At 36.9% G+C, this 12,841-nt stretch overlaps 3 protein-coding genes across 6 annotated transcripts; 2 read left to right on the top strand and 1 right to left on the bottom strand.

Moving 5' to 3' along the window:
• The first annotated feature begins 391 nt into the window (after positions 1–391).
• Positions 392–3,036, top strand: LOC128854803 (probable ATP-dependent RNA helicase DDX43). Of its 3 annotated transcripts, none has more exons than XM_054089206.1 (7): positions 392–477; positions 538–1,143; positions 1,208–1,707; positions 1,769–2,159; positions 2,223–2,363; positions 2,430–2,530; positions 2,595–3,036. In XM_054089206.1, exons 2-7 carry the CDS (start codon positions 613–615, stop codon positions 2,905–2,907), a joined length of 1,977 nt encoding a protein of 658 aa, XP_053945181.1. In that variant the 5' UTR covers positions 392–477; positions 538–612; the 3' UTR covers positions 2,908–3,036. The 3 variants fall into 3 exon arrangements, with proteins under 3 accessions (XP_053945181.1, XP_053945183.1, XP_053945182.1); XM_054089208.1 differs by having other exon boundaries at positions 427–434; positions 600–1,143; XM_054089207.1 differs by lacking the exon at positions 392–477 and adding an exon at positions 487–498 and having other exon boundaries at positions 600–1,143.
• LOC128854804 (DNA primase large subunit) lies at positions 2,965–5,175 on the bottom strand. The gene is made up of 2 exons (XM_054089209.1): positions 4,662–5,175; positions 2,965–4,606 (listed from the first exon to the last, which is right to left on the bottom strand). The coding sequence occupies exons 1-2, from the start codon at positions 5,066–5,068 to the stop codon at positions 3,400–3,402; spliced, it is 1,614 nt and encodes a 537-aa protein (XP_053945184.1). The 5' UTR covers positions 5,069–5,175; the 3' UTR covers positions 2,965–3,399.
• Positions 5,176–8,282: 3,107 nt separating this feature from the next.
• On the top strand, positions 8,283–11,199 carry LOC128854802 (probable ATP-dependent RNA helicase DDX43). 2 transcript variants are annotated; one of them, XM_054089205.1, is made up of 7 exons: positions 8,283–8,368; positions 8,519–9,059; positions 9,124–9,623; positions 9,685–10,075; positions 10,139–10,279; positions 10,346–10,446; positions 10,511–11,199. In XM_054089205.1, the coding sequence occupies exons 2-7, from the start codon at positions 8,532–8,534 to the stop codon at positions 10,821–10,823; spliced, it is 1,974 nt and encodes a 657-aa protein (XP_053945180.1). In that variant the 5' UTR covers positions 8,283–8,368; positions 8,519–8,531; the 3' UTR covers positions 10,824–11,199. The 2 variants fall into 2 exon arrangements, with proteins under 2 accessions (XP_053945180.1, XP_053945179.1); XM_054089204.1 differs by having other exon boundaries at positions 8,306–8,442.
• The last annotated feature ends 1,642 nt before the right edge of the window (positions 11,200–12,841 follow it).

The raw sequence follows: 12,841 nt of genomic DNA, 5'->3' as shown, positions 1-12,841 counted from the left end.
TTATTCGCTTAAGTGATTATATGGACAAATCCATTTGCATTTAATTTTAATGAAAATAATTCGAATATAAGTATAAAAATAAGTACATATAAACACACGGGTGAGTGTATATTTAGTGAATTTTAGTGAAGTGTAAAAAACTATATAGTGTAATGTGGCAAATTATAGTAAAGTTCCGGAGGGCATTTTGAAGGCAAATAATTACGAAATTATTATTTTCCGAATAATTTGGAGCCATAGAAACGTCATAGACGTTATCACGTCAAGAGTGTTTTCACTTGCAATTTTGCACATTGTTCACAAATCAAATTTCTCACAAAACATGAAATTTGGATAAGTTGGCAGGGCTGCCCATACTTGTGTTTCTCAAGGCGAATATAAACCAAATTCGCCTTGCTTGGTAATTTCCTGGTCATATACCGTTTCTATTCACAGTGCGTTCATTATTGGTTTCTATTTTATATTTTATTAATCGTGGTTTGTACTTTATCTTAACCTGTATGAATTTGTATTTCTGAAAGTTTGCTACTTTTTCAGGCTCAGTCGTTTAACGGAAGTGTCGTTATTTTAATATAAAATTAATAAATATTTTACGATAGGAAAATAACTACAATGACCGAATGGGTGGAAGAAAACTGGGACAACGACGACCAAACTCCCGCTAAACCATATGTAAGTTATAATGACAACCAAAATAACTCCTTTTCCAAAGGACGACAACATAACTCAGATCGCGGTCATACCGGTGGAAAACGCAATAACTACCAAAGGCATGAACACAGTCAATCCATAAATATTCCATCGGATTGTATAGGTCTGGTTATAGGTCGGAGTGGTGCCAACATAAAACGTGTACAGAATGATTTCCATGTCCGAGTAGATCTTGACAAAATAAGTGGTGTAGCCACTATTAGTGGAAATAATGAGCAAGATGTTAATGACGCATACAAATATATTGAGAATCAAATGGATTCAGGTGGACGGGATAGCTATGGAGGTTCTCGCAGTGCCGGTGGAAGTAGTGGTAATTATCACTTTAAAAGTGAGGAAAACTATACTACAGAGAAGTCAAGCTATTCTGGAGAACCAACCGAGTCTAAATTTACCGGTATTATTGATTGGGATGCCGCGAATCGTAGAGCGGTAACACACATTTTTTAAAGTAAATTGTTAGTACAAATATATAATATAGACATAAATGTTACAGGTAGAAGAAAAAACAAAACGCTGGGCTAAATGTCCACCTCTTACCAAAAACTTCTACAAAGAAGATCCTGAAGTAGCAAATTTAGCACCAGAAGAGGTAGCTCGCATACGAAAAGAAAACAATGATATATCGGTGTCACGGGTGTTTAAACAAGATGACGATGCAGACATTCCGAATCCAATATGGAAATTTGAGCAGTGCTTTGGGGCTTACCCTGATTTATTGCACGAAATTCACAAACAAGAATTTATCAAGCCATCTCCCATACAATCACAAGCTTGGCCAATCCTTTTAAGGGGCGAGGACATGATTGGCATAGCACAAACAGGTACAGGTAAAACCTTAGCTTTTTTGTTGCCCGCTATGATTCATACCGAGTACCAAAGCACACCACGGTCACAGCGTGGGGGGCCCAATGTATTGGTGCTTGCTCCGACACGAGAACTTGCTCTACAAATTGAAAAAGAGGTCAACAAATATTCATTTCGTGGCATGAAGGCGTAAGCACTTAAGGTTCCATTCTAATAAGTTCTTAATCGCATGTAAATTTTTAAATTTTAGTGTGTGCGTATATGGCGGAGGCAATCGTCGAGAACAAATAAGCAACGTTCAGGACGGTGTTGAAATCATTATTTGTACTCCAGGACGTCTTAATGATCTCATTGAAGCCAATGTTATTAACGTGTCTAGTGTAACGTATTTGGTTTTGGACGAAGCTGATCGTATGTTAGATATGGGTTTTGAACCGCAAATACGAAAAGTTTTATTGGATATCCGACCTGATAGACAAACTGTGATGACCAGCGCAACTTGGCCCCCAGGGGTGAGACGTTTAGCACAAAGCTATATGGGTAATCCTATACAAGTATGTGTAGGTTCGCTTGATTTGGCCGCGACGCATTCGGTCAAACAAGTAATAGAAATACTGGACGAAGAGGATAAATATTTCGCGGTAAACTTTATATTTTGTAATACAAATGAAATTAATTCTATCACTATTTGTCTTTGATTACAGATTAAACAGTTTATCAGAAACATGCGAGAAAATGACAAAGCAATCATCTTTTGTGGAAAGAAAGTTCGTGCAGATGATTTGTCTAGTGATTTGTTGTTGGAGGGTGTTTCGTGCACCGCTATACATGGCTCTAGAGAGCAGGTATTTATGTGTTGATGTTATAACTGTGGTAGTTTTTTTCTAATTTTATAAAAATATTCTTGTTAGGCCGATCGAGAACAAGCCATTGCCGACATAAGTACAGGATATATCAAGTTGTTGATAGCAACAGATGTAGCTTCCAGAGGTCTAGATATAGATGATATTACGTTAGTATGATTATACTTTACATAAGTAATACTGGTATTTATGTGTTTTAAATTATCTGTTTAGACATGTGGTGAACTATGATTTCCCTCGCAACATTGAAGAATATGTGCATAGGGTTGGACGTACCGGTCGCGCTGGCCGTACTGGAACATCGATTAGTTTTATAACTCGCAACGAGTGGGGTGTTGCCAAGGAGCTTATAGGCATCTTGGAAGAAGCTGGTCAGGAAGTACCAACTGAACTTCGTGATATGGCAAGTCGATTCAAAGCGATGAAGGATCGACGTGCAAACGATATGTCAAAATTCAATAATAATTTCCGCGATAGGAATGGTGGAGGTGGACGTGATGGACGAGGGCGTCGCGATTATTATTAAATCTCAATTTTCGTATTGTCTTACTTACACATATGTATATATTCAAAAGGTCATGAATTCAATCAAAATATGAAGTAAAATTTTGTTTATACAGATGTAATAAATACATTAATTTGTGTATATAAGTTACTTATTTAATTAAAAGTTACTTACGCTCTAGTACGAACCATAAATTAATAACTTCGATTTGCATTTTTTTAACGAATCTTAACCTTACGAGGAAAGCTGACTCAACATCTACCAAATATTATTGGTGGAAAATAAGTTATATTTAAATAATTTATTTGTTTCTAAGGTGGCATAATTTTTCTCATGGAAGGAGGTATAGTCAAAACAACATTATATTGGCCGACTAGAAAAAAAATAAAAAAATCAAATTTTGTAAGATCATTCTAATATTGTATTACGTAGAGCAGAATACAGACTAATTTATAATTCGTACGGGGTATAGTACACGCTTAAATAAATATCTTAATTCTTATATTTTGCTCGTTAACAATCGATAGCTGTTAGGTCAAGATCTTCATCCCAGGCGCTTTTCTCGGCAGCTTGGCTAATGTAAGTGCTCTCTTGAGTTTCGGCAATGTTCCACAGTTCATCATCTTCGTCAGCATTCATCACATTTGTAATGTCATTCGCACCGCGCTTCATCGATTTACGCTGCGCGGCATTTACTTTTTTCTTGGCTACCCGATTTCCCATCAGATTTTGACTTTCTTCAAAGTACTGATTGGGATGGTTAATGGCCATCTCTATAGGAGATTCGTGTATTATTTGGAAATATTTTCCACACGCTAGCTGATAGTGACCCTTTGATACATAGTTCATAACCTCTTGAACGTGTGCAGCAGATAAACCATATGATGCGAGTTTCATTTTCAATACACTAGGCTCACTTGATTTATATGGACAGCCGCGACAATCATCTTGAACTGGGTTTTCTTGAATTATCTTGAGGCAAGAGTAGGGTGTATAGCTGATCATTGAACCCTTTTTGCCATAATTATGATAAATATTATACTCATAACGTTTTGCGAACTGTTCAGCATCGATTTTCTTGGTAAATTCCTCCCGGAAAAAACGAAGACTATCCTCCAACGTTACACCGATGCCTTTCAGAAAAAGACCGTATTGCATCCGACCGCCATGTTTAAGATGGTGATGTGTGCGCAAGTGTTCGTGGCAAGTGCGCATGCAGATCGGGAATGATTTTTTCGAAAGTTGGTCTAATGATTCAGGCGACACATTGCCTTCCTTGCTAAGCGCATAGTCTTTCCCCGTGTATGAAGTATGTAACGATTTAAGCAAGTGAAAGATACGCTCATCTGTCTCCACTTCGCGTATAAGTTTCTGTGCCGATTGCAAACCATGTTCTATTTCGTTTAGCTGAATGACTGCAATAACGGAAACAAAGTCATGCGTGTTGACATATGCAAAACCATCCTTCAAGTAACAGCGTCGCAAGCGCACCAAGTCCAATACTTGTGTAAATGGCACTTTGTAAAAGTCGAGTAATTCAATTTTGGATACACTCTGTCCAACTGTACTTTCATAAAGTCCATCTTTAACTGCGTCTTTTTGTGCCTCAGTCAAGGGAGTATACTCTAGTTTATTCAGCTCTAGAAAATGTTTGATACAGGCGCTAGTCATGGACGAAAACTTGTATTTAAAAAGTTCCATTTCTCGTGTCAGGAACCAACTACAATAGTTGCATAAGTTAGAGAAATTAATTAAATGAATATATTTGTATATACCGCTTTAATTCCTCAGTGCGACAGTAGGCTAAGCGCAATATAAAATGCGAAATATAATCACGCCGTCTTGCCTGCAATTCCAGCTCATATTTGTTGCTATTCACTGCAGTATTAGTGCTACTGTTCGTACAAAGTCGCAAATAACCCCTCAGGCCCTCGCGAGTTAACTCTGTATTAACAGACTCCTTCCATTCATCCGACAAAAAACGTAAACCTTTAGATGTCGCCTGTTCTAGAATACGTAGCACTTTAAGCCGTTCCAGAGCCAAGTCCTCGAATTCATGTATTTTGATATCTTCCGTCGGTGGCAATCGGTAAAGTACAACGTTGTGTGGGTACTGTAATTCGAGATTTTCGAATTGAGGTTTACGTTCTAAACGTGGACGTGATTTGCGTCGAAAATCCATTTTACCAGGCAAACGTTTATATTATCACTTTTTAAATATTTACTACTTATTCAACTGAACCCCTGCATTGACAAAATTGGCGGGTGATTTTGACATTAGCAGAAAAATATAAATATATTCTTATGAACCAAGGCGAATTGAGTATATACGGTGGCGCCATTAAAATCAGTTACTTTATTTTTCGCGATTTTGACAAGTTGACGTCAGCTCAGTTAGCATACAAAACAAACAAAAGTAGAAAAAATTACGTGTTTGTGAAAATTCAGTGATTGGCTTGGTAGTTTTGTGATTTGTAAGATTTAAACTAATAGTTCTAATTGTTCTTCAATGCACCTTTAATTTTGAAATGTTAGTAAAACGCAATGTCGGAAAGTTGTTGTTGTATTGTGAATGCGCGACAACTTATCTTTTTACCTAATATTACTGCAATATCCTCCAACCAAGCGGAGTCCTATTGTCCGATACCTTTCTTTTTTTCTCTTAAGGCCCTCTTACTCCCACTCTACATGAAACATCTGATACCAGAAACACATCACATGGCTTCCGCAGGGTGCATAGTACCACCCCAGCACGTATTGCTATAAGCCCCAAAATCAACCGCGGGCTTAACCAAAAGTACCCCTGCAAAAGGACTGCTCTATTAGCGTTGGATTGTCAGATGCTTTCGTCACAGTCAGCCACTCCACGCTACTAGATGATATTCAACAGTCGACCCTCCGGCCGGGACTGGAGAGGTGGACCGCGAACTATATGAGTGGTCGATATTCATTAGGCATCTTTCGAGATTAAAGCCTAAAACATAGGTGGATAAAGCAACTTCAAACTATCGAAGCTCCCCCAACCACCAGAGGGACCCCTACTGGCCTCCTATGCTGACGATTGTTCGATAATGATTTCAGCTAATGACATGAATAATTTGTAATCCAAAGTGAACGTTTATCTCGCCAGCGTTTCTCGCTTCTTTATTGCGAAGAATCTTTAACTTTCCCATACTAAATCCTCCGCGATCCTCTTTATCACTGAACGGAGGAGGCTAAAGATGAAAATCGATGATACATCAATACCAACCGTTAAAACTCCCAAAATCTCGGGCGTCATCTTTGGTAGTTTTCCTAAACCACAACAAGTTCCTCAAATCGCTAGGCGATAGCACTTGGGGCAAAGACAAAGAAATGTTGCTGACGGCATTTAAAGCAGTTGACCGGCCGGTTCTGAATTTTTCTGCGCCCATCTGTTCCCCTAGTACCATACGCAGGTGACAAAGTTCAAGACCTGTCAAAATTTTGCAATCTGGACAGCCGCGGGATGCCTCCTGATGTCCCTCCTGCAACACCTTCACAAATTGTTCTAAAAATATCCAGGACAAAACACAACTACAACTACTTGAGCGGACAGTATATAGGTAGACATTAAATAACATTCACCGGCTATACCGCACTGGCAGGGCATGGAAATTACATGGTAAACAACTACCGCGTAAAAAAGCAGAAAAACTGCATTTGGAGGTATTTTTATAATTCGCGCTTCCACAATTTAACTGTCAAAAATCATAATATTATCAAGCCGCTCACTGAGCATTTACAAAAATGTAATTTGTCTTCTATTTGTTTGGTTTGTATATTTGTTTTGTATTATTATGGAGCCTGACATCACACTTGTTAAAAGTGCGAAAAATTAAGTAACGGTTCTGGTATTCAGTTCGCCTTGGACATCACCTTGCCCGAGATCAACAGTGGGACCAGATGACCAAAAAAGTGACGCTAAATTTACTAAAACAAAAAATTGAAAATCTAGACGCTAGGAAAAAGAAGATAAATAAAATTTTATTTATCATCGCTTCAATATTTACGACATCTTATACACAAAACTAAAAAACCACTATAAAGAACACCTGTTCCTTTTTCATAAAATGTTAGGCAAATGCTTTTTGCCGGGACAAGAACATTGTTTAAATATGTATAAAAAACAACACATTACAAAGGGCAATCAAGTCAATTTAAAATATCATTAGTTCATTAAATAAGCAAAATATACATGTATCGGGTGTTTTTTATCCATATATGATGACATTTTTTTTCAGTAAGGTTTGGCAAGTCATCATGAATCCTTTAACGCCAGAACAGCACGTACAAATTGTGGAAATTTAGTTTGACAAAAATAAATGCGTTCGTAAAGTTCATGGCGCACTGGCGGCATTTTTTCAAAATGACAAAGAAGCTGCTGTTATGACGAATGGCGAGCCATCGAGTCCCGCTGTTTCCAAAAATTAATCAGCAAAACGTTAACGACATTTGGTTCCAACACGACGGTGCACCTTGCCATACAGTGCGCTTAATATTCTATTTATTATAATATTCAAGTCACCATTGACACGATTTCGCCAGAAATTATTGGAAAAAGTTGTCAAAAATTGGATTGGCCAAATGGACTATGTAATTCGTAGCCGTTGACATATGCTGGTTATTATATTCAAAAAATAAATGCCATGTAATGATCTACTAGATTATAAAAAACATACATTCCAACAATGAAGATTTATAGATCCGCTTTGGTTTCGAGGATTCAAAATATTTTATTTAAGTCTGGCAACTTTTGTCATATTTCGACTGTGTAAAGCACCTTGGTGTAAAGCGTATTTGTAAATAAAGGGTCCTTCAAAAGTGACGCCTTTGCGTCAGTAGTGAATAATTTCTAGACGACACTTACATTTTATGTCATCTTTGACGTTTGTCCTGAAGACAGATGTACAATTTTACACGATAGAGCAACACGTTAAAATTATTAAAACTTATTATGGAAATGGTCGAGCTTTAAGAACAGCATATCGCAAAATTATCTTTTTGGTGGAAATAATCATTCGAATGAGTTGAAAATTCAAAGGCTGGTGAAAAATTTTAATAAACTGGTTTTGACGAGCATAGAAGTGGCAGATTGGATGTTGATCGTTCTGTTGTGAATATTGCTTGTGTAGAGCAAAGTGTTGCTGAATAACCTTCAACCTCGTTATATCGACGTTCTGAATAATTAAGTATTCATGAAACGACTGTTTGGCGGATTTTCCCGCCATGGTGGACTTTTAAATTATATAATTTTAAAAAGGCCGTATTTTAAAATAAAATAGTGAAACCTGAAAGAATCTGAATTTTTGCATGTTTTATTTTAATACAACATCTAGGCGCGCCTTTTGAAAGACCCTTTATTTTAGTAGATTCGCCTTGGACTGTGCCTGGCTTTTTGACTTTCTTTGGAATATACCGTTTGCATCGTTTGCACGCAAAAATTTTCTGTATTCTAACCGTGGTTTGTATTTGTTAAATAATTCTTTCATCTTTGTTAATACGAATTTGAACATCTGAAAGTTTCCTAGTTTTCAGGTGCAGTATATCTTTATAAGTCATTTAACGGAAGTGTCCTTGTTTTGGTATAAAATTAATAAATATTTTACAATAGGAAAATAACTACAATGAACGAATGGGCGGAAGAAAACTGGGATGACGACCAAACTCCCGCTAAACCATATGTATGTTATAATGACAACCAAAATAACTCCTTTTCCAAAGGACGACAACATAACTCGGATCGCGGTCATACCGGTGGAAAACGCAATAACTACCAAAGGCATGAACACAGTCAATCCATAAATATTCCATCGGATTGTATAGGTCTGGTTATAGGTCGGAGTGGTGCCAACATAAAACGTGTACAGAATGATTTCCATGTCCGAGTAGATCTTGACAAAATAAGTGGTGTAGCCACTATTAGTGGAAATAATGAGCAAGATGTTAATGACGCATACAAATATATTGAGAATCAAATGGATTCAGGTGGACGGGATAGCTATGGAGGTTCTCGCAGTGCCGGTGGAAGTAGTGGTAATTATCACTTTAAAAGTGAGGAAAACTATACTACAGAGAAGTCAAGCTATTCTGGAGAACCAACCGAGTCTAAATTTACCGGTATTATTGATTGGGATGCCGCGAATCGTAGAGCGGTAACACACATTTTTTAAAGTAAATTGTTAGTACAAATATATAATATAGACATAAATGTTACAGGTAGAAGAAAAAACAAAACGCTGGGCTAAATGTCCACCTCTTACCAAAAACTTCTACAAAGAAGATCCTGAAGTAGCAAATTTAGCACCAGAAGAGGTAGCTCGCATACGAAAAGAAAACAATGATATATCGGTGTCACGGGTGTTTAAACAAGATGACGATGCAGACATTCCGAATCCAATATGGAAATTTGAGCAGTGCTTTGGGGCTTACCCTGATTTATTGCACGAAATTCACAAACAAGAATTTATCAAGCCATCTCCCATACAATCACAAGCTTGGCCAATCCTTTTAAGGGGCGAGGACATGATTGGCATAGCACAAACAGGTACAGGTAAAACCTTAGCTTTTTTGTTGCCCGCTATGATTCATACCGAGTACCAAAGCACACCACGGTCACAGCGTGGGGGGCCCAATGTATTGGTGCTTGCTCCGACACGAGAACTTGCTCTACAAATTGAAAAAGAGGTCAACAAATATTCATTTCGTGGCATGAAGGCGTAAGCACTTAAGGTTCCATTCTAATAAGTTCTTAATCGCATGTAAATTTTTAAATTTTAGTGTGTGCGTATATGGCGGAGGCAATCGTCGAGAACAAATAAGCAACGTTCAGGACGGTGTTGAAATCATTATTTGTACTCCAGGACGTCTTAATGATCTCATTGAAGCCAATGTAATTAACGTGTCTAGTGTAACGTATTTGGTTTTGGATGAAGCCGATCGCATGTTAGATATGGGTTTTGAACCGCAAATACGAAAAGTTTTATTGGATATCCGACCTGATAGACAAACTGTGATGACCAGCGCAACTTGGCCCCCAGGGGTGAGACGTTTAGCACAAAGCTATATGGGTAATCCTATACAAGTATGTGTAGGTTCGCTTGATTTGGCCGCGACGCATTCGGTCAAACAAGTAATAGAAATACTGGACGAAGAGGATAAATATTTCGCGGTAAATTTTATATTTTGTAATACAAATTAAATTAATTCTACTACTATTTATCTTTGATTACAGATTAAACAGTTTATCAGAAACATGAGAGAAAATGACAAAGCAATCATCTTTTGTGGAAAGAAAGTTCGTGCAGATGATTTGTCTAGTGATTTGTTGTTGGAGGGTGTTTCGTGCACCGCTATTCATGGCTCTAGAGAGCAGGTATTTATGTGTTGATGTTATAACTGTGGTAGTTTTTTTCTAATTTTATAAAAATATTCTTGTTAGGCCGATCGAGAACAAGCCATTGCCGACATAAGTACAGGATACATCAAGTTGTTGATAGCAACAGATGTAGCTTCCAGAGGTCTAGATATAGATGATATTACGTTAGTATGATTATACTTTACATAAGTAATACTGGTATTTATGTGTTTTAAATTATCTGTTTAGACATGTGGTGAACTATGATTTCCCTCGCAACATTGAAGAATATGTGCATAGGGTTGGACGTACCGGTCGCGCTGGCCGTACTGGAACATCGATTAGTTTTATAACTCGCAACGAGTGGGGTGTTGCCAAGGAGCTTATAGGCATCTTGGAAGAAGCTGGTCAGGAAGTACCAACTGAACTTCGTGATATGGCAAGTCGATTCAAAGCGATGAAGGATCGACGTGCAAACGATATGTCAAAATTCAATAATAATTTCCGCGATAGGAATGGTGGAGGTGGACGTGGTGGACGAGGGCGCCGTGATTATTATTAAATATCCTTTGTGGAATTGGAATTGAAATTCGTCGCACCAAATATCGTTATACATTAAAAACGTCATGAATTGAATTAAAACATAAAATCATTTTTTTAATTACATTTACTTCCATAGTGTCATAATCCCAAGAAATTTTTTGTTTTTTTTGGATAAGTATGTACAATACATATACAGAAATTACTGCTGTGCAATAAATTCATGGCTATATTTGTTAACAGGATCTCATAGTGCATTGATGCAAACTGGGTCATTTAGCACTGACATTCGTTTTCAGTACGCGGACTTGAAAGTTAAAAGTATTTTTATTTTTATTTTGCTCATTGTTTTTAATAAAATGTGCGTACAGCAACATTTCATCAGTTTATAATATTAATTTAATTTTAATTTTATTTAAGGAGGCATAGTGAATTGAACATTTCGAAGCCGTTTGGCTCAACATTTTGGGTTTAGAGTTATGACACTACAGAAGGTTATGACAACCGCTGACATCATTAAACCCACATCTCCATACTTACAGTTGGCGAATTTCAACATTTTCATGAACATAAAAATTATGTTTTAGTTTTTTTCTATTTACGCTTTGTTTTAATTAACCGTTTTATCTCTATTGAGAGATGTAGTTTGGAAATATATTTCATTGCTCACGAAGGTCAACGACAGCTCTGTGTGTCGTTTCAACGACAGTAGGTTATACATACGTTACCGAAACGACCCGGATTTATATCCGGCCAAGGACTGTCAACCCAGCAGCATTCCCCGTATGTAAATATGGGGAATGTTTATGCTGCTACAACAACAACGACAGCTCTGTGCTTGGTCTTAATTTTTAAGAAATAATAAAAAAAAATATTTTTGAACCGAATAACATAGATATCTGTGTACTTATACCTATATGAAACACAAGAAATAATTTAGCATTGAAGCATAATACCGAGGGGATTTACTTGCAAATAATATACAGCCGTTGAGAAATTCTTAAGAACGATATCCAGCATTTCCCATTTGAGAGTTTCGTCAATACAATCACTTCAATGTTTTTCATATTAGGTTTTATTTTATAAAATTAAAATGTTCTGTAAAAGTCTTTTTATCTAAGAAAAACATATTTTTTTTTACTTTATGCACAAAAGTTAGTACAATTTGAAAATCCTTCTAGAAAAATACTTAAGAACCAAGCAAAGTAATGGTAAAATCATAAAAAATGCTGGCGAAGGGAAAAATCATAAAATAATAATATTTTGTTGAAAATCCTTTTTGTTTTATTAATGCTGCACAGCGCCTTTGCATTGGCATTATTAGAACTCGACCACGTTCAACAGGAATGTAATATATTACCGTCCAAATGTATGATATTTTGCGTACTGAGTGTATTTTTACGTCGTTCCAAAGATGTTCTGTTGGATTTAAGTTTGCACTCGAAGATGCCCAATCCAGAACAGTGATCAAATTGTCTTTGTCGTGTGTCAAAGAAGTGTGCTTCGGATCATTGTCTTGTTGAAATTTCCAAATCACTGGTAACTTCTCGTTCGCATAAGGTAGCATTACATTTTTAAGTATCTGAACGTACTTGACCGCATCTATATTACTTTCAATATGATGAATTGGCGTTCTACGAAAGCAGCCCCACACCATTATTGAACCTCCCCGTGCTTTATGATTGGTGAGACAACTTGGGGATCAAACTATCTGGACCAACTCCATTTATTTTCGTTTCATCGTTGAATACAATATAACACCACGGATTTTGAGTGCAGAATATGGGCTCTTGAGCAAATTCAAATCGGCGTTGTCATTGCGGTGCCGCTACAATTGGCTTATTCCGTGCCTGTCGACCGTGAAGCCCTGTTTTTCCCTTTCGGCGTTATTGAATCGATTCAACTAAAGTAAAGTGCAGTAGGAATACTCTTTTTTACCTACTTACCAGTTACAATATATAGGTATTTACTTCAAATTAAAGTTTTTAATTTCAAATTAAACGTTTTTAAATTCAAATTAAGGTTTATTTCAAATTAAAC

This window comes from Anastrepha ludens, chromosome 2, assembly GCF_028408465.1.
Source record: "Anastrepha ludens isolate Willacy chromosome 2, idAnaLude1.1, whole genome shotgun sequence".
In the NCBI taxonomy this organism is placed as follows: Eukaryota; Metazoa; Arthropoda; class Insecta; order Diptera; family Tephritidae; genus Anastrepha; species Anastrepha ludens.
Note: the sequence above shows the minus strand (reverse complement) of the source record. Positions and strands in the feature narration are given on the sequence as shown.

What these genes read in the sequence shown, in the direction of transcription:
- LOC128854803 (XM_054089206.1), top strand. Translation starts at nt 613, where the DNA reads ATGACCGAATGGGTGGAAGAAAACTGGGACAACGACGACCAAACTCCC. An exon ending in TCATTTCGTGGCATGAAGGC is followed by an intron (nt 1,708 to 1,768) that starts GTAAGCACTTAA and finishes TTTAAATTTTAG; the next exon opens with TGTGTGCGTATATGGCGGAG. An exon ending in TACATGGCTCTAGAGAGCAG is followed by an intron (nt 2,364 to 2,429) that starts GTATTTATGTGT and finishes TATTCTTGTTAG; the next exon opens with GCCGATCGAGAACAAGCCAT.
- LOC128854804 (XM_054089209.1), bottom strand. Translation starts at nt 5,068, where the DNA reads ATGGATTTTCGACGCAAATCACGTCCACGTTTAGAACGTAAACCTCAA. An exon ending in CGCACTGAGGAATTAAAGCG is followed by an intron (nt 4,607 to 4,661) that starts GTATATACAAAT and finishes CAACTATTGTAG; the next exon opens with TTGGTTCCTGACACGAGAAA.
- LOC128854802 (XM_054089205.1), top strand. Translation starts at nt 8,532, where the DNA reads ATGAACGAATGGGCGGAAGAAAACTGGGATGACGACCAAACTCCCGCT. An exon ending in TCATTTCGTGGCATGAAGGC is followed by an intron (nt 9,624 to 9,684) that starts GTAAGCACTTAA and finishes TTTAAATTTTAG; the next exon opens with TGTGTGCGTATATGGCGGAG. An exon ending in TTCATGGCTCTAGAGAGCAG is followed by an intron (nt 10,280 to 10,345) that starts GTATTTATGTGT and finishes TATTCTTGTTAG; the next exon opens with GCCGATCGAGAACAAGCCAT.